The following is a 20,545-nucleotide window of genomic DNA, read 5'->3' as shown; positions in this document are numbered from 1 at the left end:
TTGAAAAACGTGTTGACACTCTAAGTCATCTTGATTCAGTTGGTGTTATAATTGGAACTAAAGTAATATCAACACACTTTGGCCATGATGATTAATTCTTTTTTTTTAGGTACTAGATTTAAATGTCTGAAATACTAAAGTATAAGGGGGCAAGAGGTAGTGACTCTGAGTTATTTTCATTTCTTAAAGGAGCAAGAATGAAAAATGTGCAATATTTAGAAGTCAGTTGAGTTTGGGGAGTGGGTGGGAGTGGGAGGCACTGTCCTTTTCAGAAAAAAAGGAAAAAAAATATGTATATATTTGTTCACAGTTGCTGGCTCATAACTCCCATAGTCCTTGTTACAGTAAGTGGAATCTCTCTCTCTCTGATCTTCTCTTGCCCAAGGCAGGACTCTAATCTGACTTTACCGCATTATAGGGCATAAGACCCTCATTCTAGAGGAGGTCTTGCCCCATACCCTAGAGGAAGAAATGCTGCTGTACAGAGAAGAATCTAAACAAGACAGGGCTTATTGGGTTTTGTGTTCTTCTTTTTTTCTTTTCTTTTTTTTTTTTTTTTTTTTTTTTGAGATGGAGTCTCACTGTGTCACCCAGGCTGGAGTGCAGTGTTGTGATCTCAGCTCGCTGCAACCTCTGCCTCCTGGGTTCAAGCGATTGTCCTGCCTCAGCCTCCAGAGTGGCTGGGATTACAGGTGCATACCACCATGCCCGGCTAATTTTTGTATTTTTAGTATAGACAGGGTTTCGCCACATTGGCCAGGCTGGTCTTGAACTCCTGACCTCAAGTGATCCCCCTGCCTTGGCCTCCCAAAGTGCTGGGATTATAGTCGTGAGCCATTGTGCCCAGTGGAGCTTGTTGGATTTAGATCCAGTCACATTTCTTCATGGTTGTCAATCATGCCTATCCAGTGCAGTCTCCATAAAAAGCCCAAGAGGGCAGGGTTTGGGAGCTTCTGAATAGCTGAACACATAGAGGCTCTTGGAGGGTGGCATGCCCAGGGAGGGCATGGAAATCTGCATCCCTTCCTCTGCTTCACTCTAAATCTCTTCATCTGTATCCTTGGTAATAAACCAGTAAACATGTTTCCTTGACTTTTGTGAGCCACTCCAGCAAATTAATCAAACTCAAAAAGGGAGTCATGGGAACCTCAACTTAAAGCCAGTTAGTCACAAGTTCTCAAGGTCCACACTTGTGACTGCTGTCTGCAGGGGAGGCATTTTTGGGAACTGAGCTCACAATCTGTGGGATCTAACACTATCTCCATGTAGATAGTGGTGGAATTAAATGGGAGGACACCCAGCTGATGTCCAAATATCCCCACATATTTTGGGGTCACAGAAGTCTTCTGTATTGATTGTTAAAGTGTGAGAACAGAGAAAAACGATTTGAGAGTTTTTCATAGCAAAGGTTTACCTTAAAAATTACTAGGACCTTAGAAGCCTTCCTCATGCCCATTTCCGGTTACTGCTCTCCTCTCCCCCAAAGGTAACCATTCTCCTGCCTTCTAGCACCATAGATTAGTTTTTTTTTCCTGATACTGTTATTGCATTTTTATTAAATGCAATTATGCTCTTTCAGGTCTGGCTTGTGTTCAGCACAGTATATGGTATTAGGTTGGTGCAAAAGTAATTGTGGTTGTTGATACTACTTTTAAATAAATGGCAAAACTACAATTACTTTTGCACCAACCTATAGTTCTTTTTTTTTTTTTTTTTTGAGACGGCGTCTCGCTCTGTCGCCCAGGCTGGAGTGCAGTGGCGTGATCTCGGCTCACTGCAAACTCCACCTCCTGGGTTCACGCCATTCTCCTGCCTCAGCCTCCCGAGTAGGTGGGACTACAGGTGCCTGCCACCACGCCCGGCTAATTTTTTGTATTTTTAGTAGAGATGGGGTTTCACTGTGTTAGCCAGAATGGTCTCGATCTCCTGACCTCGTGGTCTGCCCGCCTCAGCCTCCCAAAGTGCTGGGATTACAGGTGTGAGCCACCGCACCCGGCCAGCACCAACCTATAGTTCTAATTGTTCACAAACATGACCATTTTTGTATTCTCTGCTTTTTATATTTTAATTAAGTGGATGGTTTAAGTTGCTGTGCTTTGATAATTAGTGACATTGCATACCTTTTAATTTGTTTATAGTCTTGTTCAAGTCTTTTGTTGTTGGGTTTTTTTTTTTCTTTTTTTTTGCCTTTTTCTCTGTTGAGTTGTCTCTCTTATTGGTTTGCAAGAATTCCTTGTATGTTCTAGTTATTGGATCTCTGTTGGATAAATTCTTTACAGATTCTAATTCGATTCTGAGTTTTCTTTTCACTCTTGATGTTTTTCAGTGAGTAGAGTTTTTTTTTTATCTTACTATAGTTTAATTTCTCGATTTATGGTTGTGCTTTTTGTATCATGTCTAATAAATCTCTCCCTATTCTAGGGTCAAGCTTTATTATTATATTTTTACCTCTGTGGGGTAGTTTTGGTTTGCATTCTGTAAAATGGTTTTTTAGCCACTAAGGTTTATCTGTATTAGTCTCTAAGATACAACACTGTTACTTTTCAAGGTTCAACAGAGTTTGGAAAAGATTTCTAAACTGGAGCAGGAAAAAGAACATTGGATGTTGGAAGCACAATTAGCCAAAATCAAGCTAGAGAAAGAAAACCAGCGAATTGCAGATAAGCTGAAGAATACAGGTAGTGCCCAGCTGGTTGGGCTGGCCCAGGAAAATGCTGCCATGTCAAATGCTGCTGGCCAGGATGAAGCCACAGCTAAGGCTGTGTTGGAGCCCATTCAGAGGACCAGTCTAGTAAGTGTCTTCTTGGTTGTCCTCAGTTTTCTTTTTTAAATGCTAATTGGTAAGGATCTAATGTTCAACATTAACCATTGTCTTAGTTCATTCAGGCTGTTATATCAAAATACCATAAACTGAGCATCTTGTAAATCACAGAAATTTATTTCTCACAGTTCTTGAGGCTGGGAAGTTCAGTATTAAGGTGCTGGGAGATTGACTGTCTGGTTAGGGTCTGTTTCCTGGTTCATAGACAGCAGCATTTTCATGGTGTTCTCACATGGCGGAAAGGTCAGATGAGCTCTCTGGGGTCTCTTTTGTAAGGGTATTAATCCTATTAGGTTATTTCCCAAAAGCCCTACCTCCTAATACCATCACCTTGAGGGTTAGAGTTTCAACATAGGATATTGGGGGTGGGGGGGACATAAACACACAGGCCACATTAACCATCTTAATTACTCATCAGTTCATAACAGGAGTGATCTATGTACTCTAGAAAAAAGCTGGTTAGTAAGCAGGATATCTCCTTCAAAAAGTAACCATTAAATTCCCTGTGATTTTACATGAGACTTCCTCATGGTGAGGACTATGTTCCTGGAAAAGATATAGTAAGTTAAATTTAAGATGATTCTGTTTTTCCATAAAAACATTTGTAATATGGGGTTATTATTTTTCTAACAAAGGACCAAATGCCTAATTCTTTAATAGAAATAACCACAGGAAGCCGAGAGTGGCAGCTCATGCCTGTAACCCCAACACTTTGGGAAGCTGCGGTGGGTGAATCACTTGAACCCAGGACTTTGAGACCAGCCTGGGCAACATAGTGAGACCCTGTCTCTACCGAAAGTAAAATAAAACAAAAACAAGTAATAATAAAAAAGAAAAACCACAAATACAATTTTTACCCAACTTTCTATGATATATTCCTAGAGAGTATAAAGCTTTATAATATACAAATACTGTAGAAACCCATCAGGTTCTTTTTCATGAGGCAGATTGTTGGCACATTATCTTGCACCTTTGTATTTCTTGCTTTATTGATAATTACAGTGATTTAGAAAGTGAAAAACATTTCTATTGCTGTTAGAGAATTTAAAGTTACTTTAAAAAATGTTTTCTAATTACACTATTCTGTTCACTGTAAAAAATTAGGAAAATCTAGAAAAAGAAATCAGGAAGGAAAAACCTTCATAATCAAAGGAGTCTTTTAGGTGTATTTTTTTTTTAACAAACTTTTTTTTACAAGCTTGAGGAGCTTGAGAGCCATGGTGCTTCCTGAAGACCCTGTCCTAAGGTGTGTGCTTTTCTGCTGACTTTACTCCTGAAGCTCACTGATGCTATTGAAGAGCAAGTCATGGTTCTTCCACCTGATTCAGAGCATACCTGCTAGTTAAATATACAAACCAGATTTTATCTTCAGACCTTACCGCATCTAAACAGTGTCAGAACCTCAGATGATTGTGAATTTTCCTAGGTATGGTAATGATATTATTATTTAGGAGAATATCTTTACTTTTTAGAGATGGATTTCAGTGTACTTAGAGTAGGGTATCAAAATGTCTGCAACTTACGCTCACATGTTTACAAAAAAATACATCCGCACAGATCAATAAAGCAAAATGGGCATGCTAACAATTATTGAATCTAGATACTAGATATACAGATGTTTACTATACTTTTTACCCCCAACTTTTCCGCATGTTTGACATTTTTCATAATAAAATATAGAAGAGAAAAAAAGAATTATTGTTTGTTCTGGGAGGTAAGGGGGGAAAAACCCAATAATTAAAATTTTTAGAAAAGCAAAATACAGAAAATAATAACAATTTAAAAATAAAAATAAAACCCAAAAACAACAGCAAGAATTAAAGTTTTTAGAAAAGCAATAAATAAATAAAAACTCCCTAGTTTGGGCTGGGTGTGGTGGCTCATGCCTGTAATCCTAGCACTTTGGAAGGCCGAGGCGGGCGGATTGCCTGAGCTCAGGAGTTCGAGACCTGGACAACAAGGTGAAACCCTGTCTCTACTAAAATACAAAAGAAATTAGCCTGGTGTGGTGGCCTGCACCTGTAGTCCCAGCTACTCGGGAGGCTGAGGCAGGAGAATTGCTTGAACCCGGGAAGCGGAGGTCGCAGTGAGCCGGGATCATACCACTGCACTCCGGCCTAGGCAACAGAGTGAGACTCCATCTCTACAAAAAAAAAAAAAAAAAAAAAAAAAAAACCAAAAAGAAAACCTTACTACTTTGTTGACCATGAATGTTCATGACCAATGGTCATGGTGACCTTGAATGGTCGCCATGCTCACAGGACAATCCTGTAGTGTTCACCAAAGGCAAGTCTTTGTTCCAGCCACAAGTCCTGCATGTTGCCTCTGATAGGGCAAGATGACTGTTTTTACCTCCATATCAGTGGTTTAGCATTTAGCTACAGTGTATAAATGAGGTAATGAGAGGGACATTCAACAAACAAAAGAATTCCAACATCCATCCAAATAGCATTTAAGAACTGCCCCCACTCCCTTGCCTTTAGATTTTTCCTTCAGTGTCTGTCTCAAATGATGGGGTCAGACTGTTAATTATGTCTGATTTCTTCTCCTTAGCTCCTTGTCTGTATCCATTCCTTCCTTCTTCTTAGAGTTGGTGGTGGCCAGACTAGACCAGGGAGGGTGCTGCTGACAGTGACATTGTGATTATAGAAATCGTGTGCCTGATGCAGGTCTAAGGACTTTCCAAAGTATTAGTCAGTCAGTCCTCACACGGGATTGTAGGTACTGTCATAACTCCATCTTATAATTGAGGAAACCAAGGACCAAAGAGAAATAACTCACATGAAGTCACACACTTGATAAGTGATGGGATGTCTCATCCTAAGCCCTGCCCTCTTAACCAAGATGGCCTTGTGTCTGATCCATGTCAGAAAACAGATTAGCTGACATAAACTCATTTGTTAGCCAGGTGTGGTAGCCCACGCCTGTTGTCCCAGCTACTCCGGAGGCTGAAGCAGGAGAATTTTTGAGCCCAGGAATCTGAGGCGGCAGTGAGCTATTATTGTGCCACTGTACTCCAGCCTGGACAACAGAGTGAGGCCTTGACTCTAAAAAAAACAAAAACAAAAATCAAATAAACTCATTTGCTTACCGCTTGCCTTACTGAGGTGCTGGAATTGGTAACACTGGCATATATATTTTTTTATAAATTAATAAAAATTTTGAAACGTGGAATGCTTCATGAATTTTCATGTCATCTTTGAGCAGGGACCATGCTAATTTCTGTATCGTTCCAATTTTAGTACATGTGCTGCTGAAGCAAGCACAATGCTGGTATATTTGAGTTGTTAATGTCAGTTGCTGAAAGTTTTGGATTATCTTTTTATTTGAACATTTTCAGTGGAAAACCCTATTCTTACATATGTAAGTGAAAAAAATTTCTAGGGAGGGACATGAAAAATCTTTAGTACTGAACACTGTTGGGCCATGAGTGATAATGACCTTAGTTGGGTTTGGTGACTTTAGAGGTTGCTATTTAAATCAACTCGTTAGTGTAGGGGTGGAAAGGACCTGATACCTTTCCTCTCCATCATGAGGGTCACAGCCAGCACTCCTATAACAAAAGACAGGTTAACTACTAACAGCAGATTTCTGCCAAAAATAACCTGGAGTCTTGCCTTGCACACAGTGCACAATAGAAATAAAAAGAGGTGGAGTTTTCTGCTTTCCTTGATGTTTCTACTTTTCAGCCTTTCTTTTTACCCCCGTGCCCTTTAAGTGACCTTAAGGGAACTAAGTGTGTGGCTGTGTATGTGTGTGTGTCTTTGTGTCTTTTCTGTCTTCTTCCTCTTGGGTGTTGGGAACTAGTATGTGCCCATTTCAATGTTAATTGATTAACAAAGGAAGCTCATCCTACAGGGAGATTATTTTGGTTCAGACACTTTGAGGCAGAAAAAGAAAAGTAACCTCAGATAGAAACTTTTTTCTTTTTCTTTTTCTTTTTTTTTTTTGAGACAGAGTCTCGCTCTGTGGCCCAGGCTGGAGTGCAGTGGCGCGATTTCCGCTCACTGCAAGCTCCGCTTCCCAGGTTCACGCCATTCTCCTGCCTCAGGCTCCCGAGTAGCTGGGACTACAGGTGCCTGCAACCACGCCCGGCTAATTTTTTGTATTTTTAGTAGAGACGGGGTTTCACTGTGTTAGCCAGGATGGTGTCGATCTCCTGACCTTGTGATCCACCTGCCTCAGCCTCCCAAAGTGCTGGGATTACAGGCGTGAGCCACTGCGCCCAGCCTAGAAACTTATTTCTGACTCTGTAACATTTCAAGAGTTAAATGCTTGTTATTTTTAGCAAGATACCTAGTATTATAATTTGAATATTCAGCCACCTATTATATATTATAAAAAAAAAGATAGCAATAGCCTTAAAGTAAAAGCACAGAACAATACACATTTCTGTTTTTTTGCTGGAATGGAAAAGCAGTGCTTAAATTAATAGAATTTTTAAACATATATTTTAAGTATAAAAATGACATTATCCTGAATAATCAAGCCACCAATGTTATCATTTTTTTCTACTAAATTTCATATATAGTTGAGACTGTACTACATAAAATTTCAAATCTTTTAGCATAATGTTAAAACATAAACATCCTGTTATAAGAAACTCAGTATAAACTTACTGATTTCATGTATTCCATATCTATTACACCTTAGTTTACCTATGATTAGACATTGGTTATAACTTTTGCTATTCTAAATAATATCTCATTTTTATGTATAAGGTTATTTCTGCATGTTAAATGATTACCTCCGGATGTATTCTTAAGGTTGGAATTACTACTTCAGAAGGCATGAATATTTTCAAATTCCTTGATCTTTTTTACCAAATTATTTTTTAAAAGGACTATATCAGTTTATACTATTGTTAGTGTCATATGAGAAAATGTTAAAGTAATCTGTGTTAAAATCTTTCCTTGCATTGCTGGGCGCGGTGGCTTACCCCTGTAATCCCAGCACTTTGGGAGGCCGAGAGGGGTGGATCACGAGGTCAGGAGTTCTAAACCAGCCTGGCCAACATGGTGAAACTCCATCTCTACTAAAGATTAAAAAAAAAAAAAAAATTAGCTGGGCGTGGTGGTGGGCACCTGTAATCCCATCTACTTGGGAGGCTGAGGCAAGAGAATTGCTTGAACCCAGGAGGCGGAGGTTGCAGTGAGCCGAGGTCACACCATGGCACTCCAGCCTGGGCGAAAGGGCGAGACTGTGTCTCAAAAAAAAAAAAAAAAATAGTTTTCCTTGCATTTATACAGTACCATTCCTCTGAAGGACTTGATGCTGTACCCATTTTCAGATCATAACCCGGGAGTAAGGGGGTGAGGATGAGCAGTTGGAATAGATGTTTCTTCGCAGTTTATTTTATAAACTGCAGTCATATTTGAATATGTAAAATTAAATGATTGGAGTATTATTCCAAGCAATTTTTAACTAAAAGAGAGTAATTGCTACTTCTCCTTCATTGAGTAGAAAAATTATGGCTCTTCTATTTTAAAAGGTCTTATCAAAGACTCTTTTACAGCCAGGTGGTCATAACATTCGTTAGTACACATTCAGTTGATATACTCTCAGTGTTCAGAGCAATACTCCAGAGGAAATTATTTGGAATACATTAAAACTGTCTATTGACTGGGCGTGGTAGCTCTTGCCTGTAATCCCAGCACTTTGGGAGGCTGAGGCGGGCGGATCACGAGGTCAGGAGTTCAAGACCAGCCTGGCCAACATGGTGAAACCTGCCTCTACTAAAGATACAAAAAATTAGCTGGGCGAGGTGGCGTGCACCTGTAATCCCCACTACTCAGGAGACTGAGGCAGGAGAATCGCTTGAACCTGGGAGGTGGAGGTTGCAGTAAGCCTAGATCGCACCATTGCACTCCAGCCTGGGCAACAGGGTGAGACTCTGTCTCAAAAACAAAACAAAACAAAGAAACAAAACTGTTCATTGAGTGTAATATCTTATTTACAGAATCCATTGACACTGAGTTTCCAGTAGTTTCCTTGTCATTGTGCCCAAGCACATGCCCCTCCACCTTGAACAATAACCAGAATTCAGAAATCATGACCATCTGTTTTTGAAATCTTAAACTATAGAAACAAACTTTTAAAAAATCTAGCAGCAGCCAGGCATGGTGACTTATGCCTGTAATCTCAGCTACTCAGGAGGCTGGAGACGGAGGATCTCTTGAGCCCAGGAATTCGACGCTGCAGTAAGCTATGATTGCACCAATGTAGTGCAGCCTGGGTGACTGAGGGAGACCTTGTGTCTAAAAAAAAATTAGAAAGAAAAAAATCTAGCAGCATTTTAATATGTTTAAAATTACATTTTTTTATTAATTTAAATCTGAAATTTATGCTTATGTCATAATAACGTTATATCAAAAGTATATTTATTTCTTCTCCTTTAGAGCTTTCAACTAGAGTTTATTATTTGCATTTTCTGTCTGGAATGTTTAATTATTATGGTCACTGTAAAACCGTCTTTACCCCTTCTTGGCTACTGCTTTGGGAATAGGTGTAGAAATGGCAAGTTGTGGTTAAAAGCTGATCTTCTCCTCTCTCCTAGACGATTTGTTGGGTTTCAGTGAGAATGGCTAATCAGCATTTTGATAGAAGATTTAGTGATGATCATTATTGGTTACTGCCTCATGGCAGAAATAGTAAATGCAGTTACCTATCTTCATGTCCTTATAGTTAAAGACAGTCCAAGGATGATCTTCTAGTTCTGTACCCTCAATGCTCTGTGAACGGAGAGGAGAAAATATTACATGTGTTTGATCTATTGTGCTTGAAATGTACACATTCTGTTCTAAAAGATTTTTCCCCTTATGTTCTAGATTGGGACTTTAACCAGGACATCTGACAGTGAGGTAACATGTGCTTGTGATCGTGTTGTTTGTTAGTAAATATCTGGCAGCATGTTTGTTGACAAAGTCCTGCAAAAGCCATCTTTGTCTAATTGTTATTGTTGTTTTTTCCTGACACTTCTAGCAAATGGGGAGCCATGTTTTCCACCTTCATGTATGGATCCATGTAGCTTTTCTCTGGTTATGTTTTGACGGTCACCAACAAATTATAGCCTGTTTTTGTAATTGCCTTGTTGAGTGACTTGCCATGGAGATTTGACAAGGTGTGGCTCCTGCTTGGGCCTTCATTCACTGGCATACTACATGAGGCTGAGAGCCGTGTTAGTCCTCGCAGTGGGCAGCCAGGAAAGCACAGCTTAGCAAGGGCTATCTAGGGCCTTGACCAAGTACAGTGTACTTGGTAGCTGTTTCTTGCCCACAAAGCAAGTGAACCCAGGTCAGATTTGGCCTGTCAGATAGCTTTACACTTTTGAATTTTGAAATATTCTAAGATGTAACTTTATTTATTTATTTATTTATTTAGAGACAGAGTCTCATTATATCACCCATACTGAAGTGCAGTGGCATGATCTCAGCTCACTGCAACCTCTGCCTCTGGGTTCAAGTGATTCTCCTGCCTGAGCCTCGCAGGTAGCTGGGACTTCAGGCGCATGTCACCACGCCCAGCTAATTTTTGTACTTTTAGTAGAGACAGGGTTTCGCCATGTTGGCCAGGCTGGTCTCAAACTCCTGAGTTCAGGTGATCCACCTGCCTTGATCTCCCAAAGTGCTAGGATTACAGGCGTGAGCCACTGTGCCTGGCCACTTTAAGATGTAACTTTATAAATAAATAAACACTGAAGTCATCCAACTTACCACTCAGTATGGCAAACTGGTTAATATAGTTCAAGTAAGCTGGTAGATTCTTTGATTTCTGTATTTATTCTTGTAATATAGATAATCATGAACTTCTGCGTCTATTTTTAAACTAAACTCAACAGGGTGTCATTGTTTGAGTAACTAGTAGAAATACCAGTCTGGGACAAAGGCCACAAACTGTTCAATATAGAAATAGTTTAATTTATTAGTATGTTGGGCGGGCGTGGTGGCTCACGCCTGTAATCCCAGCACTTTGGGATGCCAAGGCGGGCGGATCACAAGGTCAGGAGATCGAGACCATCCTGCCTAACACAGTGAAACCCTGTCTCTACTAAAAAATACAAAAAATTAGCCGGGCGTGGTGGTGGGTACCTGTGGTCCCAGCTACGCAGGAGGCTGAGGCAGGAGAATGGCGTGAACCCAGAAAGCAGAGTTTGCAGTGAGCCAAGACTGCGCCACTGCACTCCAGCCTGGGTGACAGAGCGAGACTCCCTCTCAAAAAAAAAAAAAATAATAATAAAAAATTTATTAGTATGTTTAAGAGCATTAGAGTTGTCTTAAGATAATTTTGGAGAAAACAAGAATGTTTGGATTTTAGTGGTTGCAATAAATATGCCCCTTTCCCCTGCCCTCTTCCAATTAGAGGAGGGCATAGGAGTCAGACAGATGGACATTTTGAAAGTCAGGTTTGTGTTTGGCCGGGCACGGTGGCCCAGCTCTTTGGGAGGCCAAGGCAGGAGGATCACGAGGTCAAGAGATTGAGACCATCCTGGCTAACATAGTGAAACCCTGTCTCTACTAAAAATACAAAAATTAGCCAGGCGTGGTGGTGCGCACCTGTAATCCCAGCTACTCAGGAGGCTGAGGCAGGAGAATCGCTTGAACCCGGGAGGTGGAGGTTGCAGTGAGCCGAGATCATGCCACTGCACTCCAGCCTGGCGACAGAGTGAGACTCTGTCTCAAAAAAAAAAAAAAAAGAAAGTCAGGTTTGTGGCTAATAAAAGCTGGATGGAGAGGTATGGTTCCAGTGGGCTTCCCATTACTTCAGTTCTGTTCTCTTGAAGCCATAACCTCATTCTGAAATAGAAAGATGCTAAATAAAAGAAATTTGGAATATGCACTTCCCTGCTATGTCTGAAGTTTCTTCGAGGGGTAGGAAAACAGTGATTCCCCATCAAAGTTCAAGTGAAAATGTACAAAATGTTGTCTTTTTTTTTTTCTAGAAATGCTTCATCTCACTGGCACTTGTTTATTTATGTGTATTTGTGTTCTATTTAGGTTCCAGATGTGGAATCTCGTGAAGACTTAATTAAAAATCACTACATGGCAAGGATAGTGGAACTTACGTCTCAGTTGCAGCTGGCTGACAGTAAGTCAGTGCATTTTTATGCTGAGGTGAGTGTGGATTTAATTAGATTGGTGGTTTTTTTCCTAACCCCTGCACGAATTAGGACACTGTCCTGTTTTCCTGCTGTTCACTGTAAGAGAGAAGTCAGTGTCCCAAGTAGCTGGGACTACGGGTGCATAGCACCACGCCCAGCTAATTTTTTGTATTTTTAGTAGAGATGGGGTTTCACCATGTTAGCCAGAATGGCCTCGATCTTCTGACCTCATGATCTGCTGGCCTCGGCCTCCCAAAGTGCTGGGATTACAGGCGTGAGCCACCTCGCCCGGCCTGGAGTTCATATTGACTAGTCTGTATACCAACTAAAAATCTTTATTTCAATAAATGTAAGACTGATGTGAGTGAGGCTCTGCCTTTTTTTTGTTTTGTTTTTGAGATGGAGTCTTGCTGTGTTGCCCAGGCCAGAGTGCAGTGGCATGATCTTGCCTCACTACAACCTCCGCCTCCTGGGTTCAAGCGATTCTCCCGCCCCAGCCTCCTGAGTAGCTGGGATTACAGGCACCTGCCATCATGCCTGTCTAATTTTTGTATTTTTGTAGAGACGGGGTTTCACCATGTTGGCCAGGCTGGTCTTGAACTCCTGACCTCAGGTGATCTGCCTGCCTCAACCTCCCAAAGTCCTGGGATTACAGGCGTGAGCCACCATCCCCAGCCACAACTCTGCCTTAAAAAAAAAAAAAAAAAATTGCACTATGCAATATCATCTATAAAATTATACACAATTTATAGAATTAAGGGGGGAAATGAAGATAGAAAGTAGAGATACCAAGGAGTAGGAAACAAATGGTAAGGTAGAATGGATGCTGCTCAACATAAAAGAATGCCTTCAAGGTCTCTGACTTGAAACTTTATATTAAAAAGTCATTTATGGATGGCAGATAATTATAATGCTTAAAGTTGTTAAAGAAATTGAAAAAGGAAAGATAAACCCTTTATTGAGACCTGACTTTTTGATTTTTTCTTATACTAGAGTTGAAGAGGTTGATAGGAGGCCAGTTGCTAAAAGTGAAGAGGGGCTTTGCATCTTTTTCTTGCTAAAATAAATCATGTGCTTAGCTCAGTGTTGTTCACAAGCAGCCATCGAATACATGTTTGATAAGCTGATCAGTAGTGACAGCTTGTTGGAATGCAGGAAAGGGGGACGACAGCAAACTGAATGACTAGCAGTGGAAAAGCTGAATCACTAAGCCGGCAGTCCAGCAGGCATGGATCCTCATTGTTTGGTTCTGAGTTAGTGTCTCAGACTTGATTGTCCTTTTCACAAGGACCTGTGCCTTGCATGCCTGTATTCCTCTTTGTCAGGTTCATTGCTGAGCACAGAGTAGATGTTTGGTTAATAGGAGGCAGTTGATTTGGTTGGCTGAACTGCCCTAAAATTTTGTGAGAAATGAAATGAGTAGCTGAGGAATTTTTTTTAGGCTGTTTTATTTCCAAGAGATTTGGTTATTTTAGTAAATATCTTGTGTGCAGTTGTGATTCAAGAATTTTTAAATTGTCCTACTTTTTCCTTATTGGTAAACAGGAAGTGGTGACCTCCACCCCCCCACATGACTTTACTGCTCTGAGTGCCTTATGTTGACATAGCATTTGCATGTGTCTCAACAGATCCTCCTTGTCAGTAACCTTATCAGAAAGTTTAGTGAGCCTTTTAATCTCATGCCCTCTTTGAACAATATTGTGAAATAGGATTTTTCTTTTATCGTTTTGATCTACACACTCTCTGGATAGAGTAGGATTGGTAGAACCCCTAAAGAAAGCAGTCTGGAATTTTTGCAATCTTGTGTTCATTTTTTCCCTTGTAAGTAGTGCGTAATCTGTAGGGTAGGATGGTAAAGCTTTTATTGCTCCTATAATGTGGTCTGTAATGAAGGACTTAAAACACAAGAAAAGTACCTTAGGATCCATAGTGCATGTTCAGAAGCTCCTGATAACTTTTGTAATCATCACTTTTTTTTTTATCTAGTATAAATATAAATGAATCCTAGATAAATGTAGAAAGTTCTTATGTAAAGAATGGGTGCTGTGGTTCACACCTGTAATCCCAGCACTTTGGGAGGCTGAGGTGAGCAGATCACTTGAGGTCAGGGGTTTGAGACCAGCCTGGACAACATAGTGACACCCGTCTCAACTAAAAATACAAAACTTAGCTGGGTGTGGTGGTACATGCCTGTAATCCCAGCTACTCGGGAAGCTGAGGCAGGAGGATCACATGAACCCGGGAGGTGGAGGTTGCAGTGAGCCAAGATCATGCCACTACAACCCAGCCTGGGCAATAGAGCAAGACTCCGTCTCAAAATAAAGGAAAAAAAAGGAAGTTCTTATGTATTATATATAACCACTGGTCATCAGGCTAGCTCGAAGAAAAAAACATTGATCTTAAGTTGGTAGACTTTTTTCCCCTTACTGAAATGACAAAGCTGGGGGCCACTTCTTTCTTACGTGTACTCTAATGTGTGATACAATGCCTATAGGTATTCAACAGATTATTTGTGGAATGAATAACTTTGGCTTTGAGAAGTGTTTTTAACAACCTTTCCCAAAGCAAATTTGGTTTTAGAAAATGCTCCCTCTAGTAATGGAATGTTTTCTGATTTTACAGTGCCGAGCACTCTCTAAAAGACTGGCCTTGGCTGAAAAGTCTAAGGAAGCATTGACAGAAGAAATGAAACTTGCCAGTCAGAACATCAGCAGACTTCAGGTGAGTTAAGTGTTACCTAAATGGTTTTAATGTTTTTTCATTGAAAGTTCTTTGGTAGCAAAGCAGCATTTCTTTTCCAAAGACATTTGATCTCTAGATACGCTTTTTAAGATAACCACTGTATTTCTGATTCATTTAAAAATAACATCTTACTTAATGTTAGGCAAAAAGTAGTTGTTTCTCCAACTTGATTGTGATTGTAAATCATTTTATAGGCGGCATTTGCTTAAATAACACTTATTTACCCAGAATCTTTCTTTCCCCTTCCTTGTACATACTCATCATGGTGAGCTGTAGGCTTGTTCTGTACATATTACTCTGTTCCTTTTCTTTCTTGTTTCATAAAACGGATCTAAACTGAAAGGTGGGGCTATAACATATTCCTTCTTACTCACTGCCTGGTTTTAAATCTTTGTTTTCAGAAAGCCTCTGCTAATAAAAACATGATGCCAGGCAAGGAAAAAACACAGCACTACAGCAACACCCACTTCCTCTTTGCTTTAGATTCGTTTATCAGATTAATTAGGCACACAGGATTAGACTTTAGGCAGCAGGAGAGAGCATGAGAAATGGGAAGAGAGATGCAGGGTGCTTCTTTCAGGAATGGTGCTGCCGGGAGGGCCGTAGGCCATTGAGGCATAGGATGGAGGCAATGTGTCGTAGGCCTCACCTGTGGCTCAGCAAAACCTGAGGGAATTTGGAAAGATAATGAGGCCATATGGCTTTTCTTATAATTTTATACCTGGCATAGAAAGAAACCCTTAAATTTTTGCAAAGAAATTATGAACCTATTTTGAAGGCTGAGAAAAACTTGTTCCCATTTCTTTTAACTTTGTTCTCTTGTTAGGCCTGTGCCTTAACCTGCATGTTAATTGATCAGCTAGACCATCTTGATAGGTTGCTTTTACAATTAAAAGAATTTTTTAAAAAAATTGATGTAAATAGTTGTACATGTTTGGGGGGGACTTGGTATTTTGATTATTTTGATACCTTTGTACAGTGTGTAATAATCAAATCAGGGTAATTTGGATGTCCACCACCTCAAACATTTATCTTTGTGTTGGGAACGTAATAATTCTTCTTTTGTAGCTATTTTGAAATATACAGTACATTATTGGGAAACTATAATTTCCCTACTCCACATTTTTCTTTTGTGAATTAAAAAAGCCTCAGAGTGGTATGACTTGTGGGATGTTGATTTTTCTCTTTTTCTTTGCTATTTAGGATGAGCTGACAACTACCAAGAGGAGTTACGAGGATCAGTTAAGTATGATGAGTGACCACCTGTGCAGCATGAATGAGACATTATCTAAACAGAGAGAAGAGATTGACACACTAAAGATGTCCAGTAAGGTATGTGAGGTGAGGTGAGGTAGTCTCTCTGTAATATAATATTTAATGTGAGGTATTTTATTGTTATACATTTCAAGAGCAAGAGGACATAAGATTTAAAGTGTTTGTAAGGGCCAGGTGCAGTGGCTCAAGCCTGTAATCCCAGCACTTTGGGTGGCTGAGGTGGGAGGATCCCTTGAGGCCAGGAGTTCGAGAGCAGAGTGGGCAATATAGTGATACTTCATCTCTACAAAAAAAAATGAAAAAAATTAGCCAAGCATGAGGGGCTGCGCCTATAGTCCCAGCCAGTTGGGAGGCTGAGGTGGGAAGATTGCTTGAACCTAGGAGTTTGAGGTTACAGCAAGCTATGATTGTGCCACGGCACTCCAGCCTGTGCGACAGAGTGAGACTCTGTCTCTAAAAAAGAAAAAAAAAAGTATCTATAAATAATTTTCCTTAATATCATTTGTCCTTTTTTCCAAAAGTATTAAGTGTCTTTGGCTGAATTGAAAGCTGAGAAAGTCTGGCCTCTAAGGCTTTAATACTGTATCAGCTGCTTTTTGGCATTTTTGGCATTTCTCCTACTGTTGCAGAAAGGTTAGGGGGACTCACAAAGGGCTTTAGGAAAGGGATTGCTCTTTATTTATGTAAGATCTAAAATGGTACTGTTGAAGAGTAAACTTCAGAAAATTTATTCTCATAAATATTAATATAATCTTGGAATGTCTTACCCTTTTAACTAGATTTCCTTTCCCATAATCCCTCTGCTTGCCCAAACTGAGATAGTAGATGTTGGGCAATATGTTAGGCTGAAATGCATATCCACATACCGTGTCTTTATTACTGTAACAACGTATATACTGTTTTGGTATGAAAGGTAAACTTTGGGAGGCCAGGGGCTCACTTAGTTGGCATCATCTCATGTGCTTAGCCCATTTTCATAACTCAGTATTATACCACTATCAGCTGGGATTTACCATCTCCAGCCTGCACTCTTTTGAGATCTGCTGCTGCCCCTTTGTGATTCAGCAGGCATTTATTGAGTTCCTGCTGTGTACACTGGGGAGAAACAGAGATGAAGAAACCATGGCTTTATTTTAGCATCTGCTATTGGTATAAGGACAGGATTCTGTTCATTTAGGGTCTTCTTGGAGAATATATCATGTTAATGCATTGGAATCTGCATTATATGAGTTTGTTTATCAACATAGTTTCGTGATATTCATTGATTGCTTGCTGCTTTGGAGGCTGTCTCTGATGCTTTTCTGGGCTGTTTCTGTGATTATTGTAATCACCCAATATGGTTCTCATTATTGTTCTCCAGTTACTTGTGGTTCAGGAAACTTGAGCTTGGGGGTAAGGGAGTTGGCGGTGGGGGGCTGGTCCTTTTAAGGAAAGCCTCCCTTAACCTTTTGGTTTCTTGTTATTCCATATTCCAGCAGAGCAATATCTAATTCACCAGTTATATTCTTAGTAGTGGTAGAAAACACACACATTGAAGAGGTCGTGTTTTGGGTTTTCTCATGGTATGTATAATTTGTTTTAGTGTAGTAGTATGAGAAAGCCTGTTTTAGCACCTAAAATTTGAAAAGAAGTAGCAATAATTTTTGAAAACTTTTCAATCTCTGGAACTTCAGAAGTATTTGATTTTGAATTGAGAAGGGTACATGTTGAGTACAGCAAAGCTCATTGTCCTGAAGGTAATTGGATTGCAGCTACTTCAGAAGTTAGGGAATTTTCAAGTTTCCTCTGACTTTTTTTTTTTTTTTCTTTGATGGAGTCTTGCCCTGTCACCCAGGCTGCAATGCAATGGTGAGATCTTGGCTCACTGCAACCTCCACCTCCCAGGTTCAAGAGATTTTCCCACCTCAGCCTACCTAGTAGCTGGGACTACAGGCATGCACCACCATGCCTGGCTAATTTTTTTTTTTGTATTTTTGCAACAGGGTTTCACCATGTTGCTCAGGCTGGTCTCAAACTCCCAGGCCCAAGTGATCAGCTGGCTGCAGCTTTCCAAAGTGCTGGGATTACAGGCGTGAACCACAGCACACAGCATCTTAGAGCTTGTTGATCTTTTCCTTAAAATACCAGCCATTAATAAAACTCTAAGAGACCCTTCTTCAATTTGAATTTATGTCATTAACCTGTCTTTGATCATTCTGTAATCCTATATTTTGCTTTTCCCCCATTTAGTAATTTACATTGCTATAGCATCATCTTATGACTGACATTGTCTCCATTGGATACAAAGTAAACATCCTCAACCATTTGTTTGCAATGATCTTGCTCTTAGTGTTTATATTCTGCAAGCATTTCTTCCATGAAGAAAATGTATTTATGCCTAAGAGTTAAATACAGGAATTTAATTAAAATGTATTCCCAAGAAGGGAGCCTCTCCAGAAAGAAGAAAAATTATACAAAACTAGAAAATCCAAATCTCCATATTTGACGAAATGGAATAAGTTATCTTCCCCCTGATTTGTTCTCAGCCAGTATCCACGCTGACTTTTGACAGATAATCAGTGCTGTTTGGGTGTTAGTTAGCACATATTCAGAGTTATTACCTATTAAGACCTTTAAAAGAAAAGGTGTTTATTTAAACAATGATGAGACATGTTCTTTTTTTTTTTTTTTTTGAAACGGAGTCTTGCTGTGTCACCCAGGCTGGAGTGCAGTGGTGCCATCTCGGCTCACTGCAAGCTCTGCCTCCCGGGTTCATGCCATTCTCCTGCCTCAGCCTCCCAAGCAGCTGGGACTACAGGCGCCCGCCACCGCGCCCAGCTAATTTTTTTGTATTTTTAGTAGAGACGGGGTTTCACCGTGTTAGCCAGGATGGTCTCGATCTCCTGACCTCGTGATCCGCCCGCCTCGGCCTCCCAAAGTGCTGGGATTTAGCCTAACATTTTTTTATTCAGCTTCTTGAAATCTTAGACTCTCTTGTCTTTGGAACAAAATGAATGTTTGTAGTTTTGATAAATCCAAGATAGTAGCTTTCTTTTCTTTCTTTATTTCCTCTCCTCAGCCCCGAGAGGGATAGGGTCTGTGGAAGCAGAGAGGAGAGAGAGTATAACAAACTGCTTTGTGATTATTGGATAAAAGTTAACAGTGCAAGGTTATCGGCTATTCTCCCTTTTGGAAGCTAAAGTGTTCCAAAGTGAAATACGGCTTTCAGACAGCTTGGTTTATAAACTATGTGAGTTATTTTTTTTTATGTTTATGTTCTTATTGTTGATATTTTTCTTTGCACAGGGGAATTCTAAAAAGAACAAGAGTCGATAGTTTTGAAATAGCTGGTTGGCGACTGTTCTTTCCAGACCTGCTCCTGCTGCACAGAGCCGCAGGGCTGAGACCACGTCCATGCTGGCTGCCTTCAGGAAGCTAAAGTATTGTTGGACCTAGTAAACTAGTCAGTGTTGGAAATGGCCTGGAAATACTTAAAACATATTTGTAACCAGCGAGGCAAATACAGAAGTTGATGTCGGCAGTAAATGGAAAACAATACATATATCATGGATATTGTAGGTTTCCTTATGCTGTTTTTACTGTGCACTTTTTAAAATTTGGTTTTAATTTCAGTATGTAAGAACAACAAATATTTTGTATACTTTCAAACTCAATTATATGGTAATCGATTTGGTATCTATGGAATAGATATATGTTTCTGGAAAAAAATGCTTAAATTGTCAAACTGTCATTACTTCTTACTATAGTTGAAGGCATTCTCCAGATTCTTTTTAAAAGATTTGTTCATATTTCCCTCTCTCTCTCTCTCTCTCTCTCTGTCTATTTCTTTCTCTCTCTCTTCTTTCTCTCTGAGGGGGAGGGAGCCCTGCAAACTTCAGATCCTGTGGGTTTAGTATCATTATCTTCAGCTCTTTGATACCCTGTGTTAGAGTAATAGCTAAAGGAAGTTCATGTCAATAAATTCACACTTATATCACACTTTCAGTCTCTATGAAAATTTGATAAACTGAACCCTATTAAAGTCGACTTTTAGAAAACATCAAATGCCACCTGACTTAGGTGTAATCCTCGGATACCTCAAATTGGAATAATTCTACAGTTAATCCTTTAGTAAGGCTCTTGAGTTTTGCCTTGAAAGCTACTTTAAACCACACTTCAAGCAAAGAGCCTGAGTCCTTTAAGGCTCCCCTTGGCTTATATCATAAACATTGTGTTGTATCAGTGTCAGGAGTGGCTCTGCCACCACCTGCTCCCGAGGCACTAAATATATTACTCCTTTCTGAACTGCTTACACAGGCCCATTTCACCCGTGTCCAGGTCTCCAGATTAGCTGAGGGGTTCCTGAAACCCCCTTCTCCTTACCTCTCCGCCTGTGGCACCATCTCTCTTGAGGCTACTCTCTAGACAGTTGTGAGTCACCCTCTAAAATGCTTTATTCCGGAGTTTACCTGAGAGCCCATCACCGGCTTCCCTCTGTGCTCAGCACAAAAGCCAACTCCTTGGCCTCTGCCCTAAGTCCTCAGCTGCCTGCCATACAGAGAGACTCTGGTTGTTAGGCCCAGTCTTCACCACAGTGAAAGCATTCGGATCCTGAATTGGGGGATCTCTGG

General features: G+C 40.2%; 1 protein-coding gene and 1 non-coding gene across 11 annotated transcripts in view; one reads left to right on the top strand and one right to left on the bottom strand.

The window, feature by feature from the left end:
• The window catches only part of PPP1R21 (protein phosphatase 1 regulatory subunit 21), a 76,622-nt gene extending 56,709 nt beyond the window's left edge, over positions 1–19,913 (top strand). For 5 of the 10 annotated variants that reach the window (XM_063616873.1, XM_063616875.1, XM_055240937.2 and 2 more), the window contains 6 exons: positions 2,549–2,791; positions 9,649–9,681; positions 11,815–11,931; positions 14,541–14,639; positions 15,864–15,992; positions 19,221–19,913. In XM_063616873.1, the coding sequence (XP_063472943.1) occupies positions 2,549–2,791; positions 9,649–9,681; positions 11,815–11,931; positions 14,541–14,639; positions 15,864–15,992; positions 19,221–19,250 (651 nt within the window). In that variant the 3' untranslated portion in view covers positions 19,251–19,913. The remainder of the gene's footprint in view (positions 1–2,548; positions 2,792–9,648; positions 9,682–11,814; positions 11,932–14,540; positions 14,640–15,863; positions 15,993–19,220) is intronic. The other 5 variants (XM_063616874.1, XM_055240941.2, XM_055240939.2 and 2 more) reach the window with 1 other exon arrangement.
• LOC129463269 (U6 spliceosomal RNA) lies at positions 5,984–6,087 on the bottom strand. The gene has a single exon (XR_008651074.1). It is a non-coding gene; the product is annotated as a U6 spliceosomal RNA (small nuclear RNA).
• Positions 19,914–20,545: the final 632 nt, after the last annotated feature.

This window comes from Symphalangus syndactylus, chromosome 14 (genome assembly GCF_028878055.3).
Source record: "Symphalangus syndactylus isolate Jambi chromosome 14, NHGRI_mSymSyn1-v2.1_pri, whole genome shotgun sequence".
Lineage (NCBI taxonomy): Eukaryota > Metazoa > Chordata > Mammalia > Primates > Hylobatidae > Symphalangus > Symphalangus syndactylus.
Note: the sequence above shows the minus strand (reverse complement) of the source record. Positions and strands in the feature narration are given on the sequence as shown.